The sequence below is a fragment of the Parasteatoda tepidariorum genome, chromosome 8 (genome assembly GCF_043381705.1).
Source record: "Parasteatoda tepidariorum isolate YZ-2023 chromosome 8, CAS_Ptep_4.0, whole genome shotgun sequence".
Classification (NCBI taxonomy): domain Eukaryota; kingdom Metazoa; phylum Arthropoda; class Arachnida; order Araneae; family Theridiidae; genus Parasteatoda; species Parasteatoda tepidariorum.
This window is the reverse complement of record NC_092211.1, coordinates 75,573,782-75,600,091: the sequence shown is the minus strand read 5'-3', so window position 1 is coordinate 75,600,091 and position 26,310 is coordinate 75,573,782. Positions and strand designations below refer to the sequence as shown.

At 26.4% G+C, this 26,310-nt stretch overlaps 1 protein-coding gene across 5 annotated transcripts in view; it reads right to left on the bottom strand.

Annotated features, from left to right (window-relative positions):
• The window catches only part of LOC107449896 (Sarcosine dehydrogenase), a 73,575-nt gene extending 51,707 nt beyond the window's left edge, over positions 1 to 21,868 (bottom strand). The window contains exons 1-14 of one of the 5 annotated variants that reach the window (XM_043043673.2): positions 21,664 to 21,868; positions 21,011 to 21,197; positions 19,294 to 19,407; positions 15,648 to 15,826; positions 14,223 to 14,402; positions 13,318 to 13,441; positions 11,468 to 11,673; positions 9,878 to 10,007; positions 7,330 to 7,507; positions 5,971 to 6,112; positions 4,430 to 4,513; positions 3,130 to 3,243; positions 2,276 to 2,414; positions 959 to 1,069 (exon numbers count right to left, since the gene is read on the bottom strand). In XM_043043673.2, coding sequence (XP_042899607.1) covers positions 959 to 1,069; positions 2,276 to 2,414; positions 3,130 to 3,243; positions 4,430 to 4,513; positions 5,971 to 6,112; positions 7,330 to 7,507; positions 9,878 to 10,007; positions 11,468 to 11,673; positions 13,318 to 13,441; positions 14,223 to 14,402; positions 15,648 to 15,826; positions 19,294 to 19,407; positions 21,011 to 21,182 — 1,873 coding nt within the window. In that variant the 5' untranslated portion in view covers positions 21,183 to 21,197; positions 21,664 to 21,868. Of the gene's footprint in view, positions 1 to 958; positions 1,070 to 2,275; positions 2,415 to 3,129; positions 3,244 to 4,429; positions 4,514 to 5,970; positions 6,113 to 7,329; positions 7,508 to 9,877; positions 10,008 to 11,467; positions 11,674 to 13,317; positions 13,442 to 14,222; positions 14,403 to 15,647; positions 15,827 to 19,293; positions 19,408 to 21,010; positions 21,198 to 21,497 lie in introns of all 5 variants that reach the window. The other 4 variants (XM_043043674.2, XM_016065566.4, XM_016065564.4 and 1 more) reach the window with 4 other exon arrangements.
• Between the last annotated feature and the right edge of the window lie 4,442 nt (positions 21,869 to 26,310).

Here is a 26,310-nt window from a genome sequence, read left to right as displayed (position 1 = left end):
TTCAAAATTATTCAATCATTTCAATTTAGTTTTCAACTTTAATTAGTTAATTCCTTTAATTATTTTTATAATTTAACTCCGAGATTTGATAATGCTGTATTTAATTCTATTGAACATTAATTGTTCAAAAATGAGAAATAATAGCTGTCATAAAAATTTATTGAGTTAATAGCATTTTAAGCTGTATTTATTAAAGCAAATGTTTTTAGAAAAAAATCGTTTACCGGCAGGGTTTAGTTATTATCATATTATTACATATGAAAATCAGCCCCACTTAAAGGGATATAATTGATTCCAATCAATTGTTTTCAAATAATAAGTTGTTCCATTATGCTATTTTTTTGCAAAATTTTTCTTTGAAATTGTAAATAATACACAGTATTATATTTCTAGGGATAAAAACTCACTTTAATGATAATTATAATTAGAGAGTTGCAGTAATATCATAAAATATAAATATAATTTTAGCTGGTGATAGATTTCTTAAAAAAAAAAAATTACTTTCCTCTTCTTTTTTATAAGAGAAAAACTAACTTTAAAAGTGAAAAACTAAGCGAGGAGTGTGTTAGACAATGAAACCATAATAGTTTATACGAGGAAATTTAACATTGGTTTCATATAAAATAATTTAATTCCACTAAATTTTATTTGTATAAGCGAGATTTTTGATTATCCCTCCTGTACTACAATTCAGATGTGATAAACATGCAAAAAACAGGTTTTGCCCTAGTTATTCATTAGGAAACTAGTGTCTAGCAGGAAAATTTATCCCAGGGGCTTATAGATCAGAGAGTAATGTAAGCTAAAAGTTGCAAATGAGAGACACATCATTGGACACGATGCTAACGTACACATATTTATCGAATAAATAATGCTCTTTTTTAGAGCATTATTGAAAAATTTGTAAAATGTTCACAAAAGTTCAATCTACAAGTACAAATCAATGCAACATGAGTACCCTTAGATTCTAATTCTGGCATGGTGTTCTTGGTGGGAGGTAAAGCACTAACAGTCAGATCTGCTTCAACTCTTCCATGCTTATTTAACATACAAGTATACACTGTGCTTCCTTTAAAACAAAACAAATGGATTAAAAATAAATTACAAAATGGTAAATGCAAATATTGTATGTTCCAATGTATAAGTTGACCCGTTGTATAAGTCAAATTCCTATTTTTGATAGCGAGATAGCAAATTTATATTTTATTGTAGAATCTTTTAAAAAGTGTAAAATTTGCAATTCTTTCAATGGAGGGGAGGGGGGAGACGATTTTTTGTTGGACTCAGCAGATTGGGATGTAGAATTCATTGCAGATTCGGATCCCTATGACAACGCTGTTAATGTCTGAAACTGATGATCTTCTGGAACATTTAAATTTGTAGTTTCCTATATAGTAGTTTCATACATAATACAATATAGTAATTTTATATATAGAAGTTTTATCTATAATATATAGTAGTTTTATATGTAGTACACATAACAATTTTATATATAGCACGTTTTAAGGTTCTCATAGCGTTATATTTTTTTAAACTCTTGAATAAATTATCTTAATTTTTCTGAACATAATTTAAAACACAGTTTTTTTCAAAATAAAAAAAAAACCTTTGTATGCAAAAGAATATGCTAAGAGAAAATGCACAATCAATTGCTTATATAATGCATTAAAAATAGTTTTTTTTGAGTAGGTAAACTGATACTGAGTTATTCATACCTATCTCATTGTTTATAATACATCAATATTTTACAATCAATGAATGTCTGACTTTATTATTGTTGTTTAAATCAACCTATGGTGTTTGTAAATTTTGGAGGTTTGAAAAGGGGCTTGTATATTAGTATATACAATGTTTGAAATAATATTTTAATAGGTCATTAAGAAAAAAAAAGAATTTATATTTTCGAAACACACTTGATCTATATTAATATAAATTATTAATAGATGAAACCATGTTTTCTTGATCGAATAAAATGTAAAAAAAGGTTCTCTGTGCCAGAAAGTAACCAGGCTTTAACATGAGGTAGAAATGTAAATTAAATATAAGAAAGTAAATACTTATTAAAATCATTTAATGCTTCAAAAAATCTGTAGTAGAGAATTATAGACTGAACAGTAATTTTGATTCGCAAGATTTATTGATAATAGTATGTATACAATGCACAAAGGCATATTGAAAAAATAAATTTCAATTCATAACAATTTTTTCCAATTTAGTGTAGTGTTTATATAATGAGGTAATAATTTATAATTCACATAAAACACGGGTTTCTTACCAGGGGGTTTATTTACATCATTTGAAAAAATCCAATCAACAGCTTTTTGACTATCTGAACCACTCAACACAAATTTTCCAAAATATGACATGTTAAAAGCAGATACATTTTCTCTGCAGTTTATACACTCCTTCCCAATCTACAAATAAAATAACTCATTAAAAGAAAGTCATTCATGTACAAAAACAAAATGTAAATAATGCAACATCAAATTTTTTTTTCTTACAAAATGATGGAGTTTTGAAAAATATTTTTTTAAAAAATGACAGAAAAAAGTTATATTTTCGTGAATTACTCATAACCAATCAAACCAATTAAAAACTTCATTGGTGCAATGAAAAATATATTTATTCTGAACATTGCGTCAAAATTTGAAGCAAATTGGTTGAAAATTGAACTAATTAGAGATACAACAAGTACAAGAAGAAACGGCAAGCTTCATGCGATGCCTCATATGTTTTTAGATAACAGCCGAAAACATGCGGTAATTTTCATTTTGAGAATATTCTTTGGCCATTGAGCCAACAATCAAAGAATTTTTTCATTTCTGAAAATTTTACTGTCTTGTTCACTTTTTAGAAATGTGATCAATACAATTTTCTCACAAAATAATACTAATTAATAAAACAAGAAGAAAAGTGCAAAACTTAAAACCTAAATGATAAAAAAAGTTCACACCGGTGTGAAGTACTAACTGATTTATAATAATTTAGCTATGTACTCTTCCTTTACAATAAAATAACAATATTCAATAATTTCTACATAAACTTTTGTTATAAATAATGAACTTTTAAGTAAAAATAATTGTTAAATATATAAGAGTGCATAATAAAGAATATTGAAAATCAGCATACTGTTCCATGATTCTTAGGAAATTCAAAAGTATAATCTTCTTTTAACCTCTCAATATATGCATAGTTTTTGTGTTCAGAATTGCCATAACTACCATAGTAGTCATACTCTAGGACCTACAAAAAACAAAAAATTCCTTGTATAACAACACGTTTTTCAATTTTATATCAAAAACAAATATTAAACAAAAATAAATTTATCAGAAATATGATAAACAAATCTAAAATAAAAAAATGAAAAATTGTCACAATAAAGAGTGAAAAAAAAAAGAATAACTTTTCGTTTATAACTGAAATAAAAGTAATTAATTCATAGAGACATTCACAACAAAAATTTCTTCTTACAAACACAACAACCCCTTTCAGATAGGGCCTGATTTAGAAATTTATAAACCCCAGGCATCAAATTGTTCTTAGCCCCAGTGGTCCTCAATCATTTACAAAATGTTCTTTTCCAAAATGGTTTTAAACTCTTTATAACATAAGTAAATTATAATATATTTGTAAATTTGTACTAATAATTATTTTAATATTTGTTGACCTTTAACTCTAATAAATAATTCTAAAGGAAAACCACATACAAAAAATTTACAACATTTAAGTGGCCTACAGACATTAAATTACAGACATAAAATTTTTTTAATTCACAAAATCAAAATAAAATAATAAATTTTTTTAATAAGAATGAAAATGGTTTTCTTATTAGACTATTTTTTTTTTGGAATTTTATATTCCAGTAAAAGTTTAATTTCGATAATCTAACGTTTTGATAATCATAATTTTTTATAATCAAAAAATACTAAAATATACTTTTGCTTGTAATTAGAACATCAAAAAAGTATATATATACACAAATGGGGCACTGGTGTTTCATTTGCGTGAAAGGGTCAATAGGATTCTCTTCTGACTTTCTTCAAATATATCCCAGCCACTATAATTCATAACTACAAAAGATTTCAGTGATTCATGTTTAAAAAGTTTTTACATTTTCAGAAATTAAAATTTTTTTTGCAGGCAATAAATATTTCATGTAATCTAGGACAAACTAAAACTGTATTCAGTTTAATGAGAGTTAAATGAGTTACAGTATTTTTCTCTGTAATAGGAATAGTTAAGGTATTAGAAATTCAGATTCTTTCTTTTTTTGATATTGAAAAGTTTATGATATTGAAGTTGGACTGCAAAAAATTTCTAAATGCAACATAATAAAAGAATAAACTTGCATAACTTGAAAGCATAAACTTTAAAGAAAAGAACAAACAAAAACTAATTGATATAAAAACATGGTTTGAATAACTCTTACCGGGGCTGGGCCATCACTAGAAAACCAACCAGGCCTCTCAAATCCTTGTTTTTCTTGATAAACACAGCCAGTATTTAAAAGTTCCTAGGGATAATTTAAATGAAAATATAATATTTCTTACTTCAAGTCATAAAATTACAAGCACAACTTTGATATCTGATTTATACTTGCATAATTAATGATTAAAGTCAACAATTAGAACAAAAAATACTCTCAGATCAAAATAAATCTAATTTAAATAATTAAAAAATACCATTTATTAAGAAAAAGAATAAAATACCATTTTGTAGTTATAAGAAAAAAATAAATACATTCAATATGACTCCAATAAGCTTTTGGTTTCTTTTTAATATTGATTTAAAAAAATCTAAAAAAATTTTTTTTAAATAGACGTATAAGTTTAAAAATATTAAAAACAATAAAAATGTTTCGGAATTATAAAATAAATTCTAAATCTTTCACATTTTCAAAACATGAATAAATACTATAAATACATAGTTTGAACAAATAGTTTGAATGCATGAAAGAAGTTTCAAATCTAAAAAAATTAAGTTTAATAAGAGAGGAAGTTCATGATTGTCAGGGTCACGTGATGTAATAACACGCATTTTCTGATGTTGCGAGCTAAAAGCTTGATATTATAGATATGATAATTTTTTCTTGTTTTGGTTTTTTTTGGAACAATGGATGAAAAAGAATAATAAAATGGTGAATTAGTTTTTGTAGAATTTTGCGTTATTTCTTTTGTAAAAGGTTACGACTGACAATGATGATATAATTAAAAATCTTAAATAAATTTTTCTTCACCTTAAATAATTAAATTCATCTTAGATAATCATCTTAAATAAACTACTTTTTCAAATAAGCTATTTCGCAATAATATTTAGAAAAATTGAAATATAAATTATTTAGTAATTTACATTTTAATGTTCTAAAAATGATTGCAATTTTGAGAAGTTCGGTCAATTGATTTTTAAAACTAACTACAGATTTAAGTAATTACAATTTCGAAAATTTTAATCACAAAGGCAGAATTTTTCAAAAAGAGAAATTATTTTACATCAAATAAGAATAAAATCAACCAAGAGAATTAAAGTGAAATAATCAAACACATTTGAAAAAATCTTTTAAGGGAAAAGAAAAATATGTACTTTAATATTAATGAAATAAAACCTGACAACAAATATTTATTTATTTAAAAATACATAGTATAATGCCAAAATGACAATTATTAATACTTTACAGGCTTTTTTTATGCTATTGTTATTTATTCTGAATTTTAAAAAAATAAGCTCGAATTAAAAGATCATTTATGGAATCTATGTGGTTTCTACCTAACAATTTTAATGTTCTTAAAAACAAATTAAAAAATCTCTGTTGGATAATTTTTAAAGATCATATGGATAAAATAAAATTAATTAAAAAAGTACCAGCATCATTCTTTAATTGAACTGTAGATAAAGAATTAATAATGACTGATACAATCATTTCAAGCTTATACTACTTATTCTATAGACGTTAGAAAATCCTAGGAAGCATACCTCATGAAAAGCGTCCTTTATCATATTACGTGATGCCAGAGGCTCATCATGCGGATAGACAATAGAATAGTTTTTCACATATGATTCATGACTACGTTCTTTAATCCATTTGGAATTGTCAGTCAATTTTTCAGTAAAACGTCTATTAGGAACAGATAATGTGCATCATTGATAGTGTAAATTATTTGCATTTGAATTCAAATAAACGTTTTTTAAAATACATATTTTTTAATAAGCAGAAAAGAAATATAGTATACATATCTTAAAAATATTTAGCATTAGGATTTTTAACAAAACATTTGAATAAATTGAATTGAATTCATAAGCTGATGGTAATAAAAGTGGTAATTGTGAGCCCAACTCAAATTTCCTGAAAATTTCTTGAGTAAAATCATTAATGACGCATTTCAAAAAAGTAAGGTCTTTATAAATTTAAATCATTGATATTTTCCAAACATGAAATTCTCAATAAATTATATGCAGCATAATTTAAATGAATAATTATTTATAAGTTTACTTTTATCTCCAATCACATTTATTATTCTACCAGAAAAAAATATTTACAAATGAAAGAGATGCCCAAGAAAAATTCTAGTTCTAATATTTTGAAATAAAATATGCAAGAATTTTTATACATAAATGTGATCGATGATTTCTTGAAACTTCTGGACCTTCAATATCTGGAAACTTCCGGATCATGGTTAGCGAAAAAATCCGGAATTATTCCGGAGCACAATCATCTCTGATTTATAAAAAATTTAAAACTAAAAAAACATTTATAAGTTATTATATAAATTAAAAAGAAAAAACTATACAAATACCCAGAACTGACTTATGTGTAAATAAAATATTTTTGTACAAAAATGAATAGCTATACAATGCAATATTAGTAAACAAAGATTTATAGATAATAAAAAGAGAAAACAAAGATTGGAACTTTTGAAGATTCAGAGCACTCAGTTGATTCAACCAAATTGCTCTGGACTGTCCTACCACTTCATAAAATCCATCTCTTTTATCTCTGCAACCGGTTACGACTGCATGGGAGAACACTTGTATTGATTACGTATATATGACCATCCCGATTTTCGACTATCTCATTCTAAAGAAACCGGTCTTTCTTTTACTTCTTGTGATTTCTTCTTATGTTTATTGTACTTCTTTGTTATATTTGTCTGTTTTCCCTGCCATTGAAAATAAAAAAAAATAAAAAAACTTTTGACGATTCTTATTCTGTTGCAAGTAATAGTGTTGCAATATGAAGCTAATGCTAGATTGCAATTTAGTATAATTTGTGCTTAAATGCAGTTTATTGCACTATAATTCTAAGCAACTATTTAATAAGGGAAAAAATAATACCTGATATCATAATTAAACATATCAAGTTCAGGTCTTCCATGGACAATCCAACGGGCCAATTCGCGACCGCACCCACCACCAGAATTCATGCCTAAGCTGTTAAATCCACAACCGTGATAAAATCCTCGTACAGCAGGATCTTCTCCCATAAGAGGTTTATGATCTGGTGTAAATGATTCTAGAAAATGACGAAAGGTATGATTTTAGATATGAGTAATTACTCATAAAAACATTTGAAAACAGTTTAAAACTCTATGAATTATGAATAGCATGACTAACAGGATATTATATAGGATTGTTCAGATTTTAAAACCAAAGATGCGAAAGGTAAAATTGAGATCACAACACAGACTTTTCACCAAATATGAAAACTAATTCAATTCAAAGCACGGTTAATACACAATTGAAATAAATTTATTTCGACTCTGAATCTAGCACTTTAAAAAATTACCATAAATTTAAAAATGTAAATCATGGGACCATTTATTACTTTCTGTTCGGAAAACAAAACGTAAGTAAGGAACTTGCTTGCATTTAAAAAATGTATTATTACAATAAAATCAATATATTAATGAAAAATCAAAAACAATAAAAGCAAAGAATTAGAAATGTAGTTCTGATTGAAAAATAAAAGACCAAAGTAGAATAAATTGATAGTTTTGATTCATTGGAGCTTCAAAATTTGAAATTTAATAATACCAACAGATAAAAGAAAATACAAGGTCCAGCACGGAAAGTTCTAGTACACATAGAAATAAATACATAACTGTATAATAGAAATCAGATTATCCAAAATTTTGTAAATGCTTTTTACTTTAGCAAATTACAATAAATTTATAAATGTAAATGATGGGATCATTTATTACTTTTTGATCGGGAAACAAAATGTGAGTAAGGAACTTACTTGCATTTAAAAAATGTATAATTACAATAAAATAAACATATTAATGAAAAATCAAAATTAATAAAATAGCAAAGAATTAGAAATGCAGTTCTGATTGAAAAATAAAAGTCCAAAGTGGAATAAATTGATAGCTTTGATTCATTAAAGTTTTGAAAATTGAAATTTCATAATACCAAAAGAAAAAGAAAATACAAGGTCTATCAAGGAAAGTTCTAGTACACACAGAAATAAATACAAGTTTTTGCCCAATTGCAATCAAGAAGTTGCAATACAGTAATTCCCCTCAAAAGGACAACCAAAAATTACAGTCTTAGTAAGGTTTATTTCTCTTTTTTTTTTAAAGAATATGAATAAAATTAATTTTATGTATTCAAATTTTAGCCAAAACATAAATAGATTCATATTTGACAAGTACATTAATTAATTTCACATGTCAAATGCTGTAAAAAAACCACAGAATTCTCACATAGCTATGTGTTATTCTTAAAAATATATATAGGTATTTAAATGACAATAGCTAAAGACCATATCCTCTTAAAAAAATTTTTTTTTTACATAAATTCAAATAAATTATAAATCAAGAAAATAAAAATTTTATTTTATTATTATGCCCAACAAATAATTATATAAAAATAATCGTAATACACCAAAATGAGATTTTTTTTAAAACTAGAAACACATAATATAATAAGGAGCAACATTAAAAAAATTGACCAAAGGAAAATAAAAACAATATCAGGATATGGAAGAAAAAGAGAAAGCAAATTGTGTTTAATTAATTAAAGAAAATCAGGTAATTAGCAGGCAATAAAATTGAAATATAAGAAACTAAAAAAAAAAAAAACATTCAAATAAGTATTTAAGTTTGAAATAAATAAAAGCTTTGGAGGGAACAAAGGAAAACAAAACTTTGTTTAATAAAAAGCGAAACTAGTCTAAATAAGATTGAGATTGTAAGTGCATGAACACACACAAAATAAACAAAGCAACAGGCAAAACAATTTTGTGAAGCAACAGAAAAGAAATGTTAGGACTAAGAGGGGAAAAGTTTCTCCAGTGGATAAACGCTTCAAAATCGGTCACTAGGTAATAAGATTTTAATGTAATAATAAATAATAAAATGTAATAAGATTAAATGAATAAAAAATAAATATTCAATAAATTAGAATCATATAAATAAAAAAACAAAATTAGAAGGGAAAAAAATTCAGATTTCGAATAACTAATAAGTTAGACTAAAATTGTTTAGGACGAAGAAGGGAAAAGTTTTGTACACTAATGGATAAAATCTTTAAATTTGATTACCAAGTAATAACATTTAAATGCAGCAATAATGTTAAATGAATAAAAAATAAATATTCAATAAATAACAAACATCAAAAATAAAAAAATTAAACAAATTATATAAAAAAAATAGATATTGAAATTTTAAATAACTAATACATCAGAAAATTTTTTTTTTTGTTGCAAAACATAGTCACCAATCTAAATAAGATTTGTACCGACATGAAACACACAAAATGATAAAAAGCAGTCAATAAAATCATTTCTTGAAGAAACCGAAAAGAAATGTGAGAGGATAAAGAAGGGAAAAAAGAGAGTGAGTTACGCATACCAATGGATGAAAGTTTTAACAATGATTACCAGGTCCGCACACGGTAGATTTTATGCCTGTTCTCTCTAAGGCCGGGACTCTGTGCATTGATTTTTCCAAGTGAGTTCCAAAAACATCATAGTCCAGTTCAAAGAGTCCAAATGCAAAATTTTTATCAACCTAGAAAATAAAAATAGTGAACTTAATTGCAATTATTCAAATTGGGAGTTAAGTAACTTACTTATTTAGATAAAAAAAAAAAAGAAAACAATGTATACAGGATTGAGAAGAAGAAAAAAAAGAAAGCTTAGATTTTAATGCAATAATTGCCCAACACAACTCCTAGTGTAGCATCCCATCCCATCAAGAAATCAATAAAAGAAATATGAAATAACTATTTTAGAATGATTATAAATTTAAATACTAACCATGCCATCCCATCTAGAAATAAATAAAAGAAGTATGAAATAACTATTTCAGAATTATTATAAATTTAAATGCTAATAAATTTTTAATTGAAAATTAATACGAAATTAAAATTGATAATTTAAAAAATGAAATTTTTTATAAATTAATTGGTCTCATGGTCGAANGCCAAGCACCGACTACATAATGAATGTACTGTTTTCCAGGCTGAACTTTTGTGTATAAACCTGGTTGTTAAGTGGATACAAAATTCTTTTAGTGAAAACCAAATTTTTAAATATCTCATTTGTACAGATTCTCTTTCTTCACTTTTTCTTTTGCGTGACACGACTTCTACTGAGAAGCTTGTGGTGGAAATTCACTTGATTTTGAACGCTCTTGCAAACGTAACTATTCATTTTTCTTACGTTCGTGGCCATAGCGATATTTTGGGCAATGAAAGAGCAGACCAATTGGCTAGGGAAGCTACGTGTGGTGAAATAGACTTAAGAGTGTCTGTTCCAGCTTCTCACTGGAAGCGCATCGCTAGAGATAAAATCATTGCAAACTGGAATGCTGAATTTCTTGCTTCGCCTCGGTTGCTTTGGACGAAAAGGTTCTTTCCATCCATTTTTCACCGCTTGCAATGTAAATTCTTTGCAACTGATTTTAAATTGACCCAAATTTTAACAAACCATGGAAATTTTAAGAGATATTTACTTCGTTTCCATCTGCAGCCCAGTAGAATTTGTGCTTGCGGTGATGCTGATGAAGATGCTAAACATATTCTTCTTCGTTGTAGTCTGCATGCGAGTGCCCAAATGAATTTAAAGACTGATTTGAGACGTCTTTCTATTTGTTGGCCACCTGTCTTGTCAGAACTGGTCAAAAGTATTGAAAGTCTTGTGGCCTTGCGGAATTTTGTTTTTAATGTAAATTTTTCTTCTTTTTTTTTTCTACTTACAACTTTAAGCCTCATGCTATACTTTGTGGTGCATGAGGAGTTTTAAGTCGTTTAAATAAAAAAAAATAAACAAATGACTAAATAAATAAATAAAAAAAAAAGCAAAGAAAATTAGTAAAAGCTGACTTTAAAAATGTAAAAATGGTGTTAAAAGTGTCTATAAAAAAACTCTTTTCAAATAAGAAATTTTAGATACAGTATTCTGAAATTAGTTTATATCTAATAGAATATAAGAGAGGAAAAAACTATAAATGTAACAAAATATACAAACATTTTCCCAAAAAATGGGGTTTGATTCATAACCACCAACAGAAAGTGCGTCACCTTGCAACCTCAAATAAACAGCTAAGTCATGATCTCTGGTGTTTGGCATATTTTGAATTCCTTCAATTTTATCAGTTACGATGTAAGCATGTTTCATAGCAATCAAAGGAACTTTAACACCAGCCATTTTACCAAGATATGGTGCCCAGACACCTGCATAATTATTGAACAAAAAATAAATACTAATAATAAAATGCATTAATATAATTTATTTTATCATAAAACAAAATGATATTAGGAACACACATTTTAGAAGATACAAATTTTTATTTCATTTCATTTTTAAAGTTACTAGGCCCGAGTTTATATTGTGCTCATGTATTATTATTAGTTATTTCCTTAAAGCAGTGAAAAATGAAATGATATTTATTTTTTCTAGTATTTAATTCTAGTATTTTCTAGTATTTAATAAAAAAGTAACATATTAAATTAAAACTGATATTTCAAAAGCATTGATTTTTTGAACATTGCAACTTTATTTGATTGAAGTTTTTTTAGTAACTTTACCTGAAAATTTTGTACACATACTTTTGTAAATATTTTAAAGGTTCCAATTTACAGCACTTTTAATAAATGGAACAAAATAATAAAAATTGATTTTTCAATGTGAATGTTTGTTGTTTTTATGTTAAAAAAACCCCTTTTTTTAACATAATAATTTTACCAGTCATTAAAAAAAGCTGCATTTTTTTCAATAATTCAATGTTTTAACCATTGATAATTAAACATAAACCCATGTTTGAAATAAATTATTAAATTCATAGACAAGGAAAGCATATTTAAATTTTTTTTTAGTTATTTTGAATATATTATCATAATTTAAGAGAATATGTTTATTTAAATATAAAAAATAAATAAATAAAAATTTATAACATTAATAGATATTGAAATTTAAAAAGCAATCTTAACTTTGAAAAAATTGCAGAGAGCAGTAGTTAAATGATTAGTTATATAAGGACAATTTTTTTAAGTTCAAAAGTTTACGTTTTTAACAATAATCAATAATGCATTGGACTTTTCAATTACAGGCTTCATACTTCAAAATATCGCTATTTTAGCGCTGATTTCAGCTTACTATGCTATCCTTGTTATAATACAATTTTTGGGACAATATATGAGCTACGTTTTTTAAAGATGTCATTTTAAATCAAACTCAGCTTTTAATATTTTTTCCAGATAAGTTTTTTTACAAGTTCTTAGAACTTTTATTAAATAACAACTCTTCAGAATCCTACTGCCTTCATGGAAATTGAGGTGCTTTTCATTAAAAAAACCCAATTTGTTTGCTCTAAGCGGTCCAATTGTATAAAAAATTTAATTCACAAAATAATGGTTGTGCTAAGGAGCTAGACACTAAATCTATACAAAAATTGAATTAATATATGGATCAATCACTAAGAAAATAATGATGAGAAAGGGCACGGCAACAATTTAACCCTCTAAGTGGAAATTAAATCAATTAAATAGTTTAATTATAAACATATATAAAACAATATTTTTTAAAAATTATATTTCATAAAAATAGTTGCTTAGCTATTGTTAAAGATTGACAGGTCGCAATGTCTTCTTTAGCAACTTATTGCTTCTAGCAACATATAATTAATGTGCTGAAAATCTGCGATTTAATAGTTAAATTATCAATGTATATAATAATTTAGTAATTTAAGCAGTAATTAGAAGTCATTTAACAGTTGAATTACTGCTAATAGTTGAATTCTCAAGGATTGTAAAGAATTTCAGGTATTTTAAAGAATTTTAATTCAAAAATAATTTAAAAAAACAATAACAAAAACTAACCGGTGCAGTTTACAACACAATTTGTTTTCACAGTACCAGTTGGAGTGCTCACAGCAGTAACTCTTTTTGTACCATAATCATCCTCAGATACATGAATATCAGTCACTGGGCATTTTTCAAAAACCTAGAATGAATAAATAATTTTTTATTTTAGTTTAATAAAAATTAACCTAAAATAATTAGAAATGCTGATTTTAGCTTTAAATGTTTAGGATCAGAAATTAATTATTAGAACAATATTTTACCTGAAATAGAAAACAAATCCACGCCTGAGTATAAAGCCTATAACGGGTTATGAAAGCTTTTTTAAGTCAAAGTTAATTTTCAGAAAAACTAAATTCCTGTTGTAAAATAAAACCTTTGTTAGACGCAATTTGGTCTAAGGATTTGAGACATCATAGACAAAATAATCAACTATTAGAATATTTTACTTCAAATTAAAAAAAAAATTATGTCTGCCAATAAAGCATATTACAGGTTACGAAATTTTTTTAAGTCACAGTTAATTTGCAAAACAACCAAAGTCTTGTTGTAATATAAAACACAGACCCATTTTGCTCTATAGCTCTGAGACACTGTTATTGACAAGATCGTCAATTATTAAAATATTATACTTGAAATTAAAAAATAAATAAATAAATAAAAAATGAAATATTAGTTCTATAAAATATCTTCTGTTACAAATTTGCAAAATAAGTGTGTCAATTTTGTTCCATCCTATTGTTCAGTCCACAAAAATATGCCCCAAATTTTGGCACGTAATAGAAGTATTTTTTTTAAATAAAATTCTAATTTTTTTTTTAACTATAGCTGTTACTTACATTCATCTATATGGTCATATAATGTTAACAAGAAATGTATCAAAATAAATCAGTTTTTTCAAAAATATTTCGTCAATATCTTACTTTAGCTCCAGCTTTGGCAGCTCCCCTAACAAGTGAAACACAAAAACCGGCTGGATCAACGGTTCCATCACCAGGACTGTACAAAGTTCCATACAAATCTTCTGTATTCATCAGAGGATAGAGTTTCTTTGTCTCAGCTGGAGTAAGCAAATGAGACTCTATGCCAAATGCTTTACCAATCTGTGAGATATAAACAAAGCTTTAATTTAGACTATTACGATTGAGGAATTGCTAATATAAAATTAATGTTTGTATAATTGCGACATATCAAGGAAAAGATATTTAAGGAGGTTTAGATAGAGTTTCATGATCTTTGAGACGTTTTTATTGAAATTTTGATTTGATAAATTTAATTTCAGATCTGTTTTTACTTAAATTAGATTTTTTATAAGTTGTTTTTATAAGTTCTGTTTATAATAAGTTATCTATTTAAAACCATATTACTTCATAAAAATGGTAATATAATTAAAATTTAATAATGGAAAGAGATTAGCATGTCATTTTAATTTTAACTATTGAAGAAAATGACAAAATAAATAAAACAAAATAAGTTGTCTTATATGAGCAGAAACTTACTTTAATCAAAGTTTAATAAATATTTTTACACAGACTTACTTAACTTATTAATTTTTTTTAAAGAAAAAAATTAATTAGAAAAATAGAAATCAAATTTTAAAAAAGTCGCTTATTTAAAATGTGATTTTCAGGTACTATTTGATTGATTTGTTCGAATTTTCTATTTTGCCATGTAAAATTTCCCTCTTTAAAATGATATAAGGAAATTGCATGCTTTGCAATTCGAATTTTTCCACTATTATTAAATAAAATAATAAATTATTATGAAAAATTATTTTTTGGACCAAGCTATCCTTAAATAAACAAATTTTATAATTGCATGCAAAAAATTTTCAATCCAAGTATAGGATCATTAGAATAATAGTTATTCAGAATGTTTGATTTCTTTTTCACTGTGTGAAATAGTGCCCATATTACAATTGTGCAGAAGAATTTGTCCCGGAAGCATACAGTAACTGCTAAGAGCCAAAAAACGTTTTCATTACAATTTTACTTTTAAACTTTATACACTATTTTGTAAAAACTGTATAACACTACTACGAGTCAGTTTTTCAAATTCTTCTTAGTAACTACATTATAATTACTATATATAGTGCACTGTTTGCATTTTGGTTTTAAAATTATTGTATATTATTTTGTGATTCTAAAATTGTTTCCTTTATAAAAACTAAGAAAAAGTGAAAAATGTTCCGTAAAAGAGTACAAGATTTATTCCATTCAAGTCTATACTCGAAAATACTTCATTTTCGACTTTAAACTGAAAATCTTTTTAAATGTTGGCATATTGCAAGTAGGTACCAACCCACAAATAAGAAGAGAAAAAAAAAGTAAAGTAATAAGTAATTTTACAGTCATAAGCCTCTTGTATTCATTCAATCTCTCTTTAGAATTGGCAATGAAAAGACCTCCATTGTTAACCCATCCAGGATGAACTCCCGTTTCTTTTTCAAGGACATCATTCAGAAGGTGGCGAGTATAATTTAAAATTTGTATGTCTGTGTCACTAGGTCTTAATCTCCAAATCAAACCTATAGTTTCAACAAAAACATTTCATAAATGTTTGAAATCATAATATAAGACATTCAAAGTATGGTTATGATAAACTAGAATTGGTTACAATTAAACAAAATGCAACATAAATCAATAATATAGTATAAAAAGAATCGGTTTTGATCCTTTGAAAAATAGTACTTGAAATAACTAAGAGTACAAATTTAAACAAACTAAACTCATGTGTTACATTATAAATCATGCAGTATTAATCAATATGATCTGGTGTATTAATATGCTCATGGTTTAGAAATTATAGAGAGAAAAAAAATCAGTTGCATCAAAAGCTTTGAGAAATTTGCTTTAAGCAAATTGGAAGGGGAAAATAGGGTAAAGGTTTTTTAAAATAGTAATAATTAAAACATAATTTTTATTAAATAAATTAAATATACACACTGTTCAAAAAATGAAAAGCAATTTAAAGTTATTTGTATATTAGTGATAACTACTTGTGAATTTTTACTTTGTAAGGATTAAGACCTCTCAAATCATGTTATAGGATGAATAAAGCATGGTGATGATAACACAATGGCATAAAAAAATTTACATGCTATATAACTAACCAAAAAACTGGATTAAAATAACACATCTTATAATTATTTATTGATATAATCATGTATGCTCCAAGAAGAAGAAAAATAACAAAAATATTTAATTAAAGAAACTCACACTGTATTATTATTATTATTTTTTGTTTTTATTATATAAACTGCTAAATACACTCTATAACAAAAAAATCGACACACCAAGAAGGAGTTGTCCGATTGAAACGAAAATTGGTGGATAGGAAGACAATGTACAGAATAGTAAATGATTAAAATTTCAGAACAATTGAATAATTTATTGCAGAGTTACAGTAACAAGTCCAATAAGGTGTTGACCCGCCTCTAGCCTGGATACAAATGCCTCTAGCCACACAGCGTGGCATAGACCGATAAAGGTCCCGGATGGTCTCTTGCGGTATTTCCTGCCAAATTCGATCCAGTTGTCAAATGAGGTCATCAACATTCCGTGCTAGATGCAATCGCCTTCCCATCATATCCCAGACATGCTCGATGGAAGAGAGATCTGGTGATCTGGCAAGCTTGCAGACAGTTCACAGCAACACGTGCCGTATGTGGTTTGGAATTGTTTTGCTGAAAAACCAGCCCAGGGAGCTGCAAAACGAACGGTAGCAAAACAGTTCTTAGGATGTCGTCGACGTACCGCTGTGCAGTAAGTGTACCTCTAATGACGACCAAAGGGGTCCGGCTGTCAAAGGAAATGGCAGCCCAGACCATATTGCCTTGCTGAGGCCCGGTGTGGCGTGCAATTGTGAAGGCAGGATCCCCTCTCTGCCCAGTGAGTATCCCAACATGTCTTCAATGATCGCCAGGACACAGTTGGAAGCGGGATTCGTCGCTAAAGACTATACGTCCCCAGTCGGCATCATTCCAGCCTGATCGAGCGTCAATTTTGCGCGTCTTAGTGCGTCTATTTTTTTGTTATAGAGTGTAGATTAAAAAAAGGTTTTAAGATCAAATAAATATAGTAGGCTCCTGACTAACTAACCTCTGTACTATTGGATCTAGAAAAAAAAAGAAATAATGGGATTAGCTTTTTATAAATCTCATCATGAAAAGTGGAGGAAGAAAAGACTGTCTTCTGTACATTTTAACTCATCCTAATTATAACTTTCCACATCTGTGTAGTAAATTAATAACCATTGAGCGAATTTTTGTATTAATTCTTTATCTAAAAAAGTAAAACATGTGATTTTAATTATATGGGTAGTGTAGGAAGTCAAACTTCACCTTATCCGGGTTATTTTTGTATCTAGCCTAGCCCATCGCTATTTTAGCCAGATGTCTATCTTACACATTCTATTCTTAACACCAAAATAATCAACAAAAGGCATTGCAGAGTCTTAAAACAATGTATTCTTGTCATGAATGAGGAAATGACAATCGTTGAAGCATACTGATGGACAGAATGTTTTTTTACAATAATACTATACTAGTGTTCTTTAAATGGTCTATAATGGTAGAATTTTAAATATCAAAGCAATGTTACCGAAATTTAAAACCAAGAGCTTGTAAATAAAACCAAGAACAATAAAATATGTTCATGTATATTTAAAACAAGGATATTAAACATTATTAAAGTTTAGGATATTAAACATTATTAAAGTTTAAAGAGATATTTGAAACACAGAAATAGGTTATAATTTTTGTAATATTAGTGATATGATATACTAAGCAAAACTAAAGAATCATGGTTGTTTGTTGAATCTAAAATAAATTTCGTTGTGCAGAGAGTAAATGAGAAAAATATTTCAACCCTAGATCACTTAACTGAAACCAGTGTTTAACTCTGACAAGTAATTTTACTCATGAACTAAGACTTAATTATGTCAAACAGCTTGAAGCAAAAGCTCTTAATTTTTTTGAATAAAATATATGAAAATTTTTTTGGTGTTATAAATGCGGATAGCTTATGGAGACAATAACATAATTTTGAACTATAGAGGCTATTCAAGGAAGCTGATATCAACAAATACATCAAAATAAGTTGCTAAAAGCTTGCAGGTCACATCTGTCATATGATTCCTTTTTCTTTGACACTTAAGATCCTCAATTACAAATAAATGGGAATTTTCATTCAGAAAAGGGGACTTTGAGTTTTGAAAGAGCACTCACTACACCGTAAAAATTTATTAAAATGTGATACATTATGTAATAACTGAATTTTACCTCTACAATTCTTAAATCAAACTCCTATTCTAATTTATGTGTTTACTTCAAAAATAATTCTTTCTCATTATCAAAATACGAGAAAAATTTGTAGTTTATACAAATAATTAAAGGCAAGCTAAAAAAACAATCTTGGTGCATATTTTTTTCAAAAATTAAACTAACAAAAAATGATTAATTGGTAAGCAACTTGAAAGCTTTTTTCTACAATTTAAACTGAAAATTATGAGAAAATGAACAATTAAATGTGCATTTTTTTAAAGGTATTTATTTAAAAAATAGTTTTACAGTTTAAAATCACTTAAAAAATTCATTAATATCCCCTCTCCAAAAAAAGTTACTTATAAAAATTTAACCAGTTGAGAATAATCCTAATAAATTATTATTGGTAATAGTAATTAGAAATAAACCCATGAACATAGATAATTTTACTAGCATGTAATTATTATTTAAGCAGTGAATTATTTTTTTTTTCAAAATGGAATAAGAATAAAAAGGCAGTCTCTTCAACGGACAGCGGCTTATTTTTACAAAAAGGGTAAAGAGGGTGCATTTCCTTGGATCAAAGGGTAAGCAGGGCGGGCCGTCCTACAAAAAATTCTTCAGGAGAACACTGAACTATTAAGTAAGGACAGCTAAAAAAAGTTAATAAGTAAGAATGTTATACAAAAATTTAGTTAAAAATAATATTCAAGATAGAAAAGCATCCTCACCAGCTGTGTGCCATGTAGTTCCTGCAGTGAGCTGATCTTTTTCAAGTAATATCGCATTTGAACATCCCAATTTCGTTAAATGATAAAGAGTACTGCAACCAATAATGCCACCACCTAAAAATAATTCTAAATTCAGTAAGAGCGCTTTATACACTAATTCACATTCTAAATGAATTAGTGTATAAAGCACATTATTGTTAAGATTACACTGAAAATGTTTTAAATAAGATATTTTTAAATAATGTTGATGCTGGTTTTACAAATTTTTTTTATTTTTCAAACTAAAAGTTTACTAAATAAGTTGTATATTCTTAATACATTTTAATATTTCGTTGTAAAAATCCAAATAGTATGCGAATAAATGTTTGAAAAAGTTATATGACTTTAAGGATAACAAAAAAAAAATTCAATTTATTTAATTCAAAAATGAATTAAATAAAAAATAAAAGAAGTCACTATAAAAATTACACACAAAAATACGAATGATTTAAATTTATTGCAAGCAAATATATTTATGTTAGATGTCAAATTATCAAATATTTGTCAATTTAGAATAATAATCATACCTTTGATAATTAAAAAAAATTTATAAATATTTTATAATTAATAAATATGGGATATTTCCGAAAAAATTAACTCAATAATGAAGAAACCTACCTAATAAATGCAGTGATGAAATAGATTAAATGCTAACTATTTAGTAAACAGATTTAGTTTTAAATTTTTGATATTAACTAAATAATTAAAACTTTGATAGTCAAAAATAAGTTTTACGCATTTAATAATTTAAGTTAATAATTGCTATAATTAATATTAAACAATATAATTTGCCTATAAAAAAATTCATATTTCAAAAAAATTACCTCAATAATCAAACAACATAGCTAATAAATGGATTGAAGAAAGAAATTAAATGTAAATCATTTAGTAAGCAGATAATTTTTTTTTTAAATCTTTGATATTGAACTGAATAATTGAATCTTTGACAATCAAAAATAAGTATCACACATTTTAATAATTCAAGATAATAATTATATTTAATAATAAATAACATAACTTGCCAATAATAAAAATGGCATATTTCTGGAATGATCAATAATTAAGCAGAACCTAATAAAAGCATGGAGGAAATAAATTAACTGTAAATTATTTAGTAACCACATTTTTTATAAAAATCTTTGATATTAAACTGATTATTGATATTAAACTTATTTTGATACTGATTATTGATTAAACTTATTATATTGATATTTATAATCTTTGTTATTAAACTGATTAAAGAGAAGTATCACACATTTAATAATTCAGAATAATTAGTATGGATATAAATCAGAATTATCAAATATTTGATAATTCTGACATCAAATATTTCAATAGATCAAATATTCAAGATAATAATTATTACATACATTTAATATTAAATGATATGAAATTATATAACTTGTCTATAATAAGAAATGGCATATTCATATATATATATAAAATGGTATATTTCATATATATATCTATGAAATGTATTGAAGAACTAAATTAAATGTAAATTATTTAGTAACCAGATTTTTAAAAAAAATCTTGATGTCAATGAATTTTTAATAATCAAAAAAAAAGTAACACACATTTATAATTCAGAATAATCATTATGCATTTAAATCAGAAAAATTATCAAATAATTGATAGTTTAAGATAATTATTATATTTATTAAATGATATAACTTGCCTATAATAACTACATCTGCAGAGTTAGGAAGAGATACAGGCGTAGTTACATCCTTGCTTTTCAGGGATTTATATGGTACACCACTAGGAGCAGCATTACTTGAGTACAAATGTACACTTGAAAATGCCTTTGAAAACTTTTTCAAAATCTTAATATTCTGAATTAGACCCATAATTTAATGTTTAACCTGAAAGAAGTATTGTGGTAAAATTTTTTTTTTCTTTTTATGTTATAAGAAAAGAGAAAACAATAAATAAAAATCACTAATTTTTAAAAAATATAATCAAGAGGTATTAAGTAACACAAAATGGAATATATACTAAAAAAAATCTTAATGCTTAATAAATATATCAGAAAATTATAAAAAATGCAAGAATTTATCTACTTAAGAGAAAAGCAAGTAATAAAGTTTTCAAAACATTTTAAGAAATGTAATGTATTATTTTTGTAACAAAAAATGCTAAAAAAGAATAATTTGCATAGTTACTCTCTAGCATCATCTGGAGTATATTAAATTTAATCAAAAGAAAATCTTGACTTTTCCAAAAAACTGATAAGTCTGGAGTTTTGAAATATTATTTGATAACCGAAGAAATTTTTACAGATAAGGTAAAATTGACATTAAAAACACAAGTTGTTGTCAAGTGGCAAACCTCTTTCTTTGCAATTATCCAACAATCAAAACTTACATAACAGAAGACATCTACGAATGTTTCGAATAAATTTAGTTATATTTTGTTCTAATTTATCTATTTTTCCTTTTTGAATAATTTTTGTATACCTAGTTTTACTATTTATTTGCAAAGTATGATGACTAGCGTGTTATTTTTGTTTGTAAACATTCAACTGGTGTCGCCATCTATGAATAAGTTTAAATACTAATATGTGACATGAATTAAGGTGTAATTGACTCTTCTTTCAGAATACGAAAATCATTTCCTTTATAAGAAGTGAATTATCCTAAGATGTGTTTATTATCAAAGGACATCATTTATGCAACATATTAAATCTTGACAACTATGAAAAATTTGCAGTGTTGCTGAAGTCTAAGAGTATTTTTGATGAGCGAATCTTTTTTAAGTCTTGATTGATTCTATAATTTAGGAATTAAATATTAAGAACGTACTATAATTATATTGTCTATTCATCATTATATTCTCTCCGGCTGCTTTGTGCTTAGGAGGCAGCAAACTGGATCCTTTACCTGGGCCACAAAAAATTTGTTAAATTCAAGAGTACATTAAATTTAAGTATTGAAACAATTTACAATATTTTAATATTACAATATAATTAAATTATATTTATAATTAATTCACAGTGATACATGGTTATAAGTAAAGCCCGGATTTTGATGACCTAAAAAATCTCAACTAATGCCCTTAAAAAGTGCAAAAAATGCCCTTAAAAATGNATTCTCTCCGGCTGCTTTGTGCTTAGGAGGCAGCAAACTGGATCATTTACCTGGGCCACAAAAAATTTGTTAAATTCAAGAGCACATTAAATTTAAGTATTGAAACAATTTGCAATATTTTAATATTACAATATAATTAAATTATAGTTATAATTAATTCATAGTGATACATGGTTATAAGCTTGTAAGATTTGAAATTTTTTATTTTATTTTGTATCACTTCCTTTTTCAATCTATCAGAATGTATATTGCAAGGAATTTTTAAATGGAGTCGATACTTTTTTTCTTCGTAAAAAGCTTCTAAAATCAGAAGCATGGCACAGTCTTTACAAATAGTTTAACTTTGGAAAATGAATAACTCTCAGACACTCTCTTATATGTTTAAGGTTTTCATTTAACAAGATAAATTCCCATTTAATCAGAATCCAATTTAATGATAAATTATTTTTATAAAAATAGAAAGAAAAAAAATGGATCCGAGAAAAAAAAAAAAGAGAGAGATATCAGTTTTAAAATTATAACATTCACTAGGATGTAATAATTTTTCAATACAATCGTGCCAATACAAAAATCTAACCAGCTTGAGCAAGATGATACTAAACAAAAACAAACATTTTATGTATAATTTTTATGTAACTTTTTGTGATGTAGCAAAATTTCATTAAAAAAATCCAAACATTTCCAATAAAGCTTTTTATTATNTTTGCCTTTCCTATATCAGTTTTAAAATTATAACATTCACTAGGATGGTATAATTTTTCAATACAATAGTGCCAATACAAAAATCTAACCAGCTTGAGCAAGATGATACTAAACAAAAACATTTTATGTATAATTTTTATGTAACTTTTTGTGATGTAGCAAAATTTCATTAAAAAAATCCAAACATTTCCAATAAAGCTTTTTATTATGCAATGAAAAATATCATACAATTCTATATCAAAGAAGCAATAAGGACACTTAAGTAATAGAAAGTATTGCAATAATGGTTTAAAAAAAAAATCAGTAAAGAAACTAGATAAACAAGGCAGTGGCGTAGTTTTAGGAGAAAAAAACCCCTCCGAAATTAAACATTACTTGATTAATGGACTCTTCACGGTATATAGGATGTAGATATAAAAAAGTTTTCATTATTCATTTTTTTGTAATTTAAACATTTAGAATATATATATATTAGAAGGAGATAAATGACAATCTCCTTCGAATATACATTAAAGCTACGCCACTGAACACAGGTCAAAATTTCAACACTCATATTTGAACTCATTCAAAATTTCTCTTTGTAGTATAATTAGATTTTTAATGCATGGCAGTAAAATTACTGAAGGCACAATTTTCTAGCACAGTAGTTCCCAACCAGGGGGAACACTCCTCTTTCAAAGGGAGGAATAAAGTTACTCTAATTACACTTGGTTTCTATTGCAGATCCCTTTGTATCATCAGAAAATGAAATTATGGTATTCATTCCTGATGAGAAGTTTAATTTAGTTTCTTTGTAAAATTTTTTGATCATTTGCAAGTTGAATTCTTAGACCGAAAAATAGCCTCCAAGTAAAAGATTTGTAGAAAAATCAGTGAAAGAAATTTGGTCTTAATTGCACAAGTCTTATCCAATAATGTCAGAAAGAGCTACCAGAGCATTGTTTCACATTATCTTAGCAAGTTTGAGTAAGGCTTCGCAGATGAGAATGACTTAATGAAATAAATTGAAAGCGACATGTGTTTCGCCTACTCAGTGTATCAAAGAATTAGTGACGAAAAAACAATTCCAGTCATCCAAAAAAAAAAAAAAAAAAGTTAAATCATTCAACAACAAAAAATGTGACTAAGAACATACTGGTTTGCTATACTAATATTTTTCTCTCTATTAATAGGAGAATTATTTTTTTACACTTAAATGATTAATTTGTAAACATAAAAAGAAAAACTGCATAAGTTTTGTACATCCAAATTTTCTTGCTTTTATTATTTAATTTTTAAAACATGTTATGAAATAATCTAAATCTAAATAATCTATGTATTTGATTTAGAAGGGGGAACGAAATTAACAATAGTAAAAAGGGGGGAATAAAACAAAGTAGTTTGGGAGCCAATTTTCAAGGTGAATAGATAAATTTTTATTCACTAACACACAACCTTACGGCAACCTTTTTATTGTCACGAAAATGTTTGTACTAAAAACCTTTTTTCAATGAAGCAAAAATATTGCAGTTTCAAACTTTTCATCCTAAAAGGATAAAAAAATTATTTTTAAAGCGTTTTTTAAAAAGTATTGTCACTTAGAAATAAAAGGGTCACTTAGGTCCATAATGACGTTTTAGCGGACGTCACAATAGCGATGGGATCAAATTGCATTGTCCGTTAAAATTTCAAGAGAAGGTGGATTTTAGCTGAGCATACAAGACTTTGTGAAAAGAAACCTCATAATTACCTAGATTTAAGATTATTTTCCCCTTGAGACTAGCTTTATTAAAAGATTTTTTCTCGCTTGAAAATACTAAGTCAACCTCTATTTAAGGTTTTTATATAGAAGGTTGTTTTCAAAGGATTTGGATTAGGGTAATGTGCATAGAATAGAGCAGATTGTCACAGATCTCGTTTTAAGGTTTACACATAAGCTGCATAACAAACCTTTTTAGGTTTACATTAAAAGGTTTTTGCTGAGTGAAAATAAACCTTATTTTGCTATCTGGGACAAGTGTTCGGAAAGTAACATCCAATTCAAATAATATTATGGTGGATAACTGCACAAAATTGAACTTTTAATTTCATAAAATAATTCCTTTGAGTACAAAAATGTAATATTTTGCTTAAGTTAGCAATAGGTAGTTTTATTGAAATCAAGTCGTTTATTTTGCTTTAATGAAAATTGATGAATGTATATGAGAAGAAATACAGCTTGATACATTGGTTGGTTGGTGTCGTATCCTCTATAGAATCATATTTCATGGTGTGCTTGAATAGTTTTTGTTATTTCTATGGCATTAAAAGAATACAAATCCTCTTCTGTGGGGTAGTTTAAGNATTTTTTGCTGGTTATTCATCAATCATTATTCAAAATTTTTTATACATTTGCATAATGAATGATGAATAATGACTAAATTTTCATATGAATAATCATTCTGAATAAATTTAGTCATGAATAAAATTTTCGTGAATGATGCCCATCACTGGTCACAGATCACGTTTTAAGGTTTACACGTAAGCTGCATAACAAACCGTTTCAGGTTTACAATAAAAGGTTTTTGCTGAGTGAAAATAAACCTTATTTTGCTATCTGGGACAGGTGTATGTGTGTTCGGAAAGTAACTCCCAATTCAAATAATATTATGGTGGACAACTGTACAATATTGAACTTTTAATTTCATATAATAATTCCTTTGAGTACAAAAATTTAATATTTTGCTTAAGTTAGCAATAGGTAGTTTCATTGAAATCAAGTCGTTTATTTTTCTATAATGAAAATTGATTAATGTGTATGAAAAGAAACACAGCTTAATACATTTACTTAAAAAAAAAAAGTTTGTTCAGAAAATTCCCATAGCCACAACCTTACTACAGTATATTTACATTTATTCATAAGCTGACGAATAAAACCAACAATTCGTAGATTACTAATTTTACTACAAAAATCATGCGTTCAACATAAAGTTAAATTTTTAAGGTCATATTCCATTGCTTGACTTAAATAGTAATAAAACGAGTCAAACAAACTGCAATATTTTTCTTGTTACTCATGAAAAAAAATTCTAAATCAAATTGCATTAAAATATTTACACAAAACCTTTCATTTTGATCTTGTCATGTACAGAAAACATATTTAGCTGTTTGGGTACATATCACATGAGTCATAAACAATCTTATCACATGCAATTTTGAAAACAAAAGA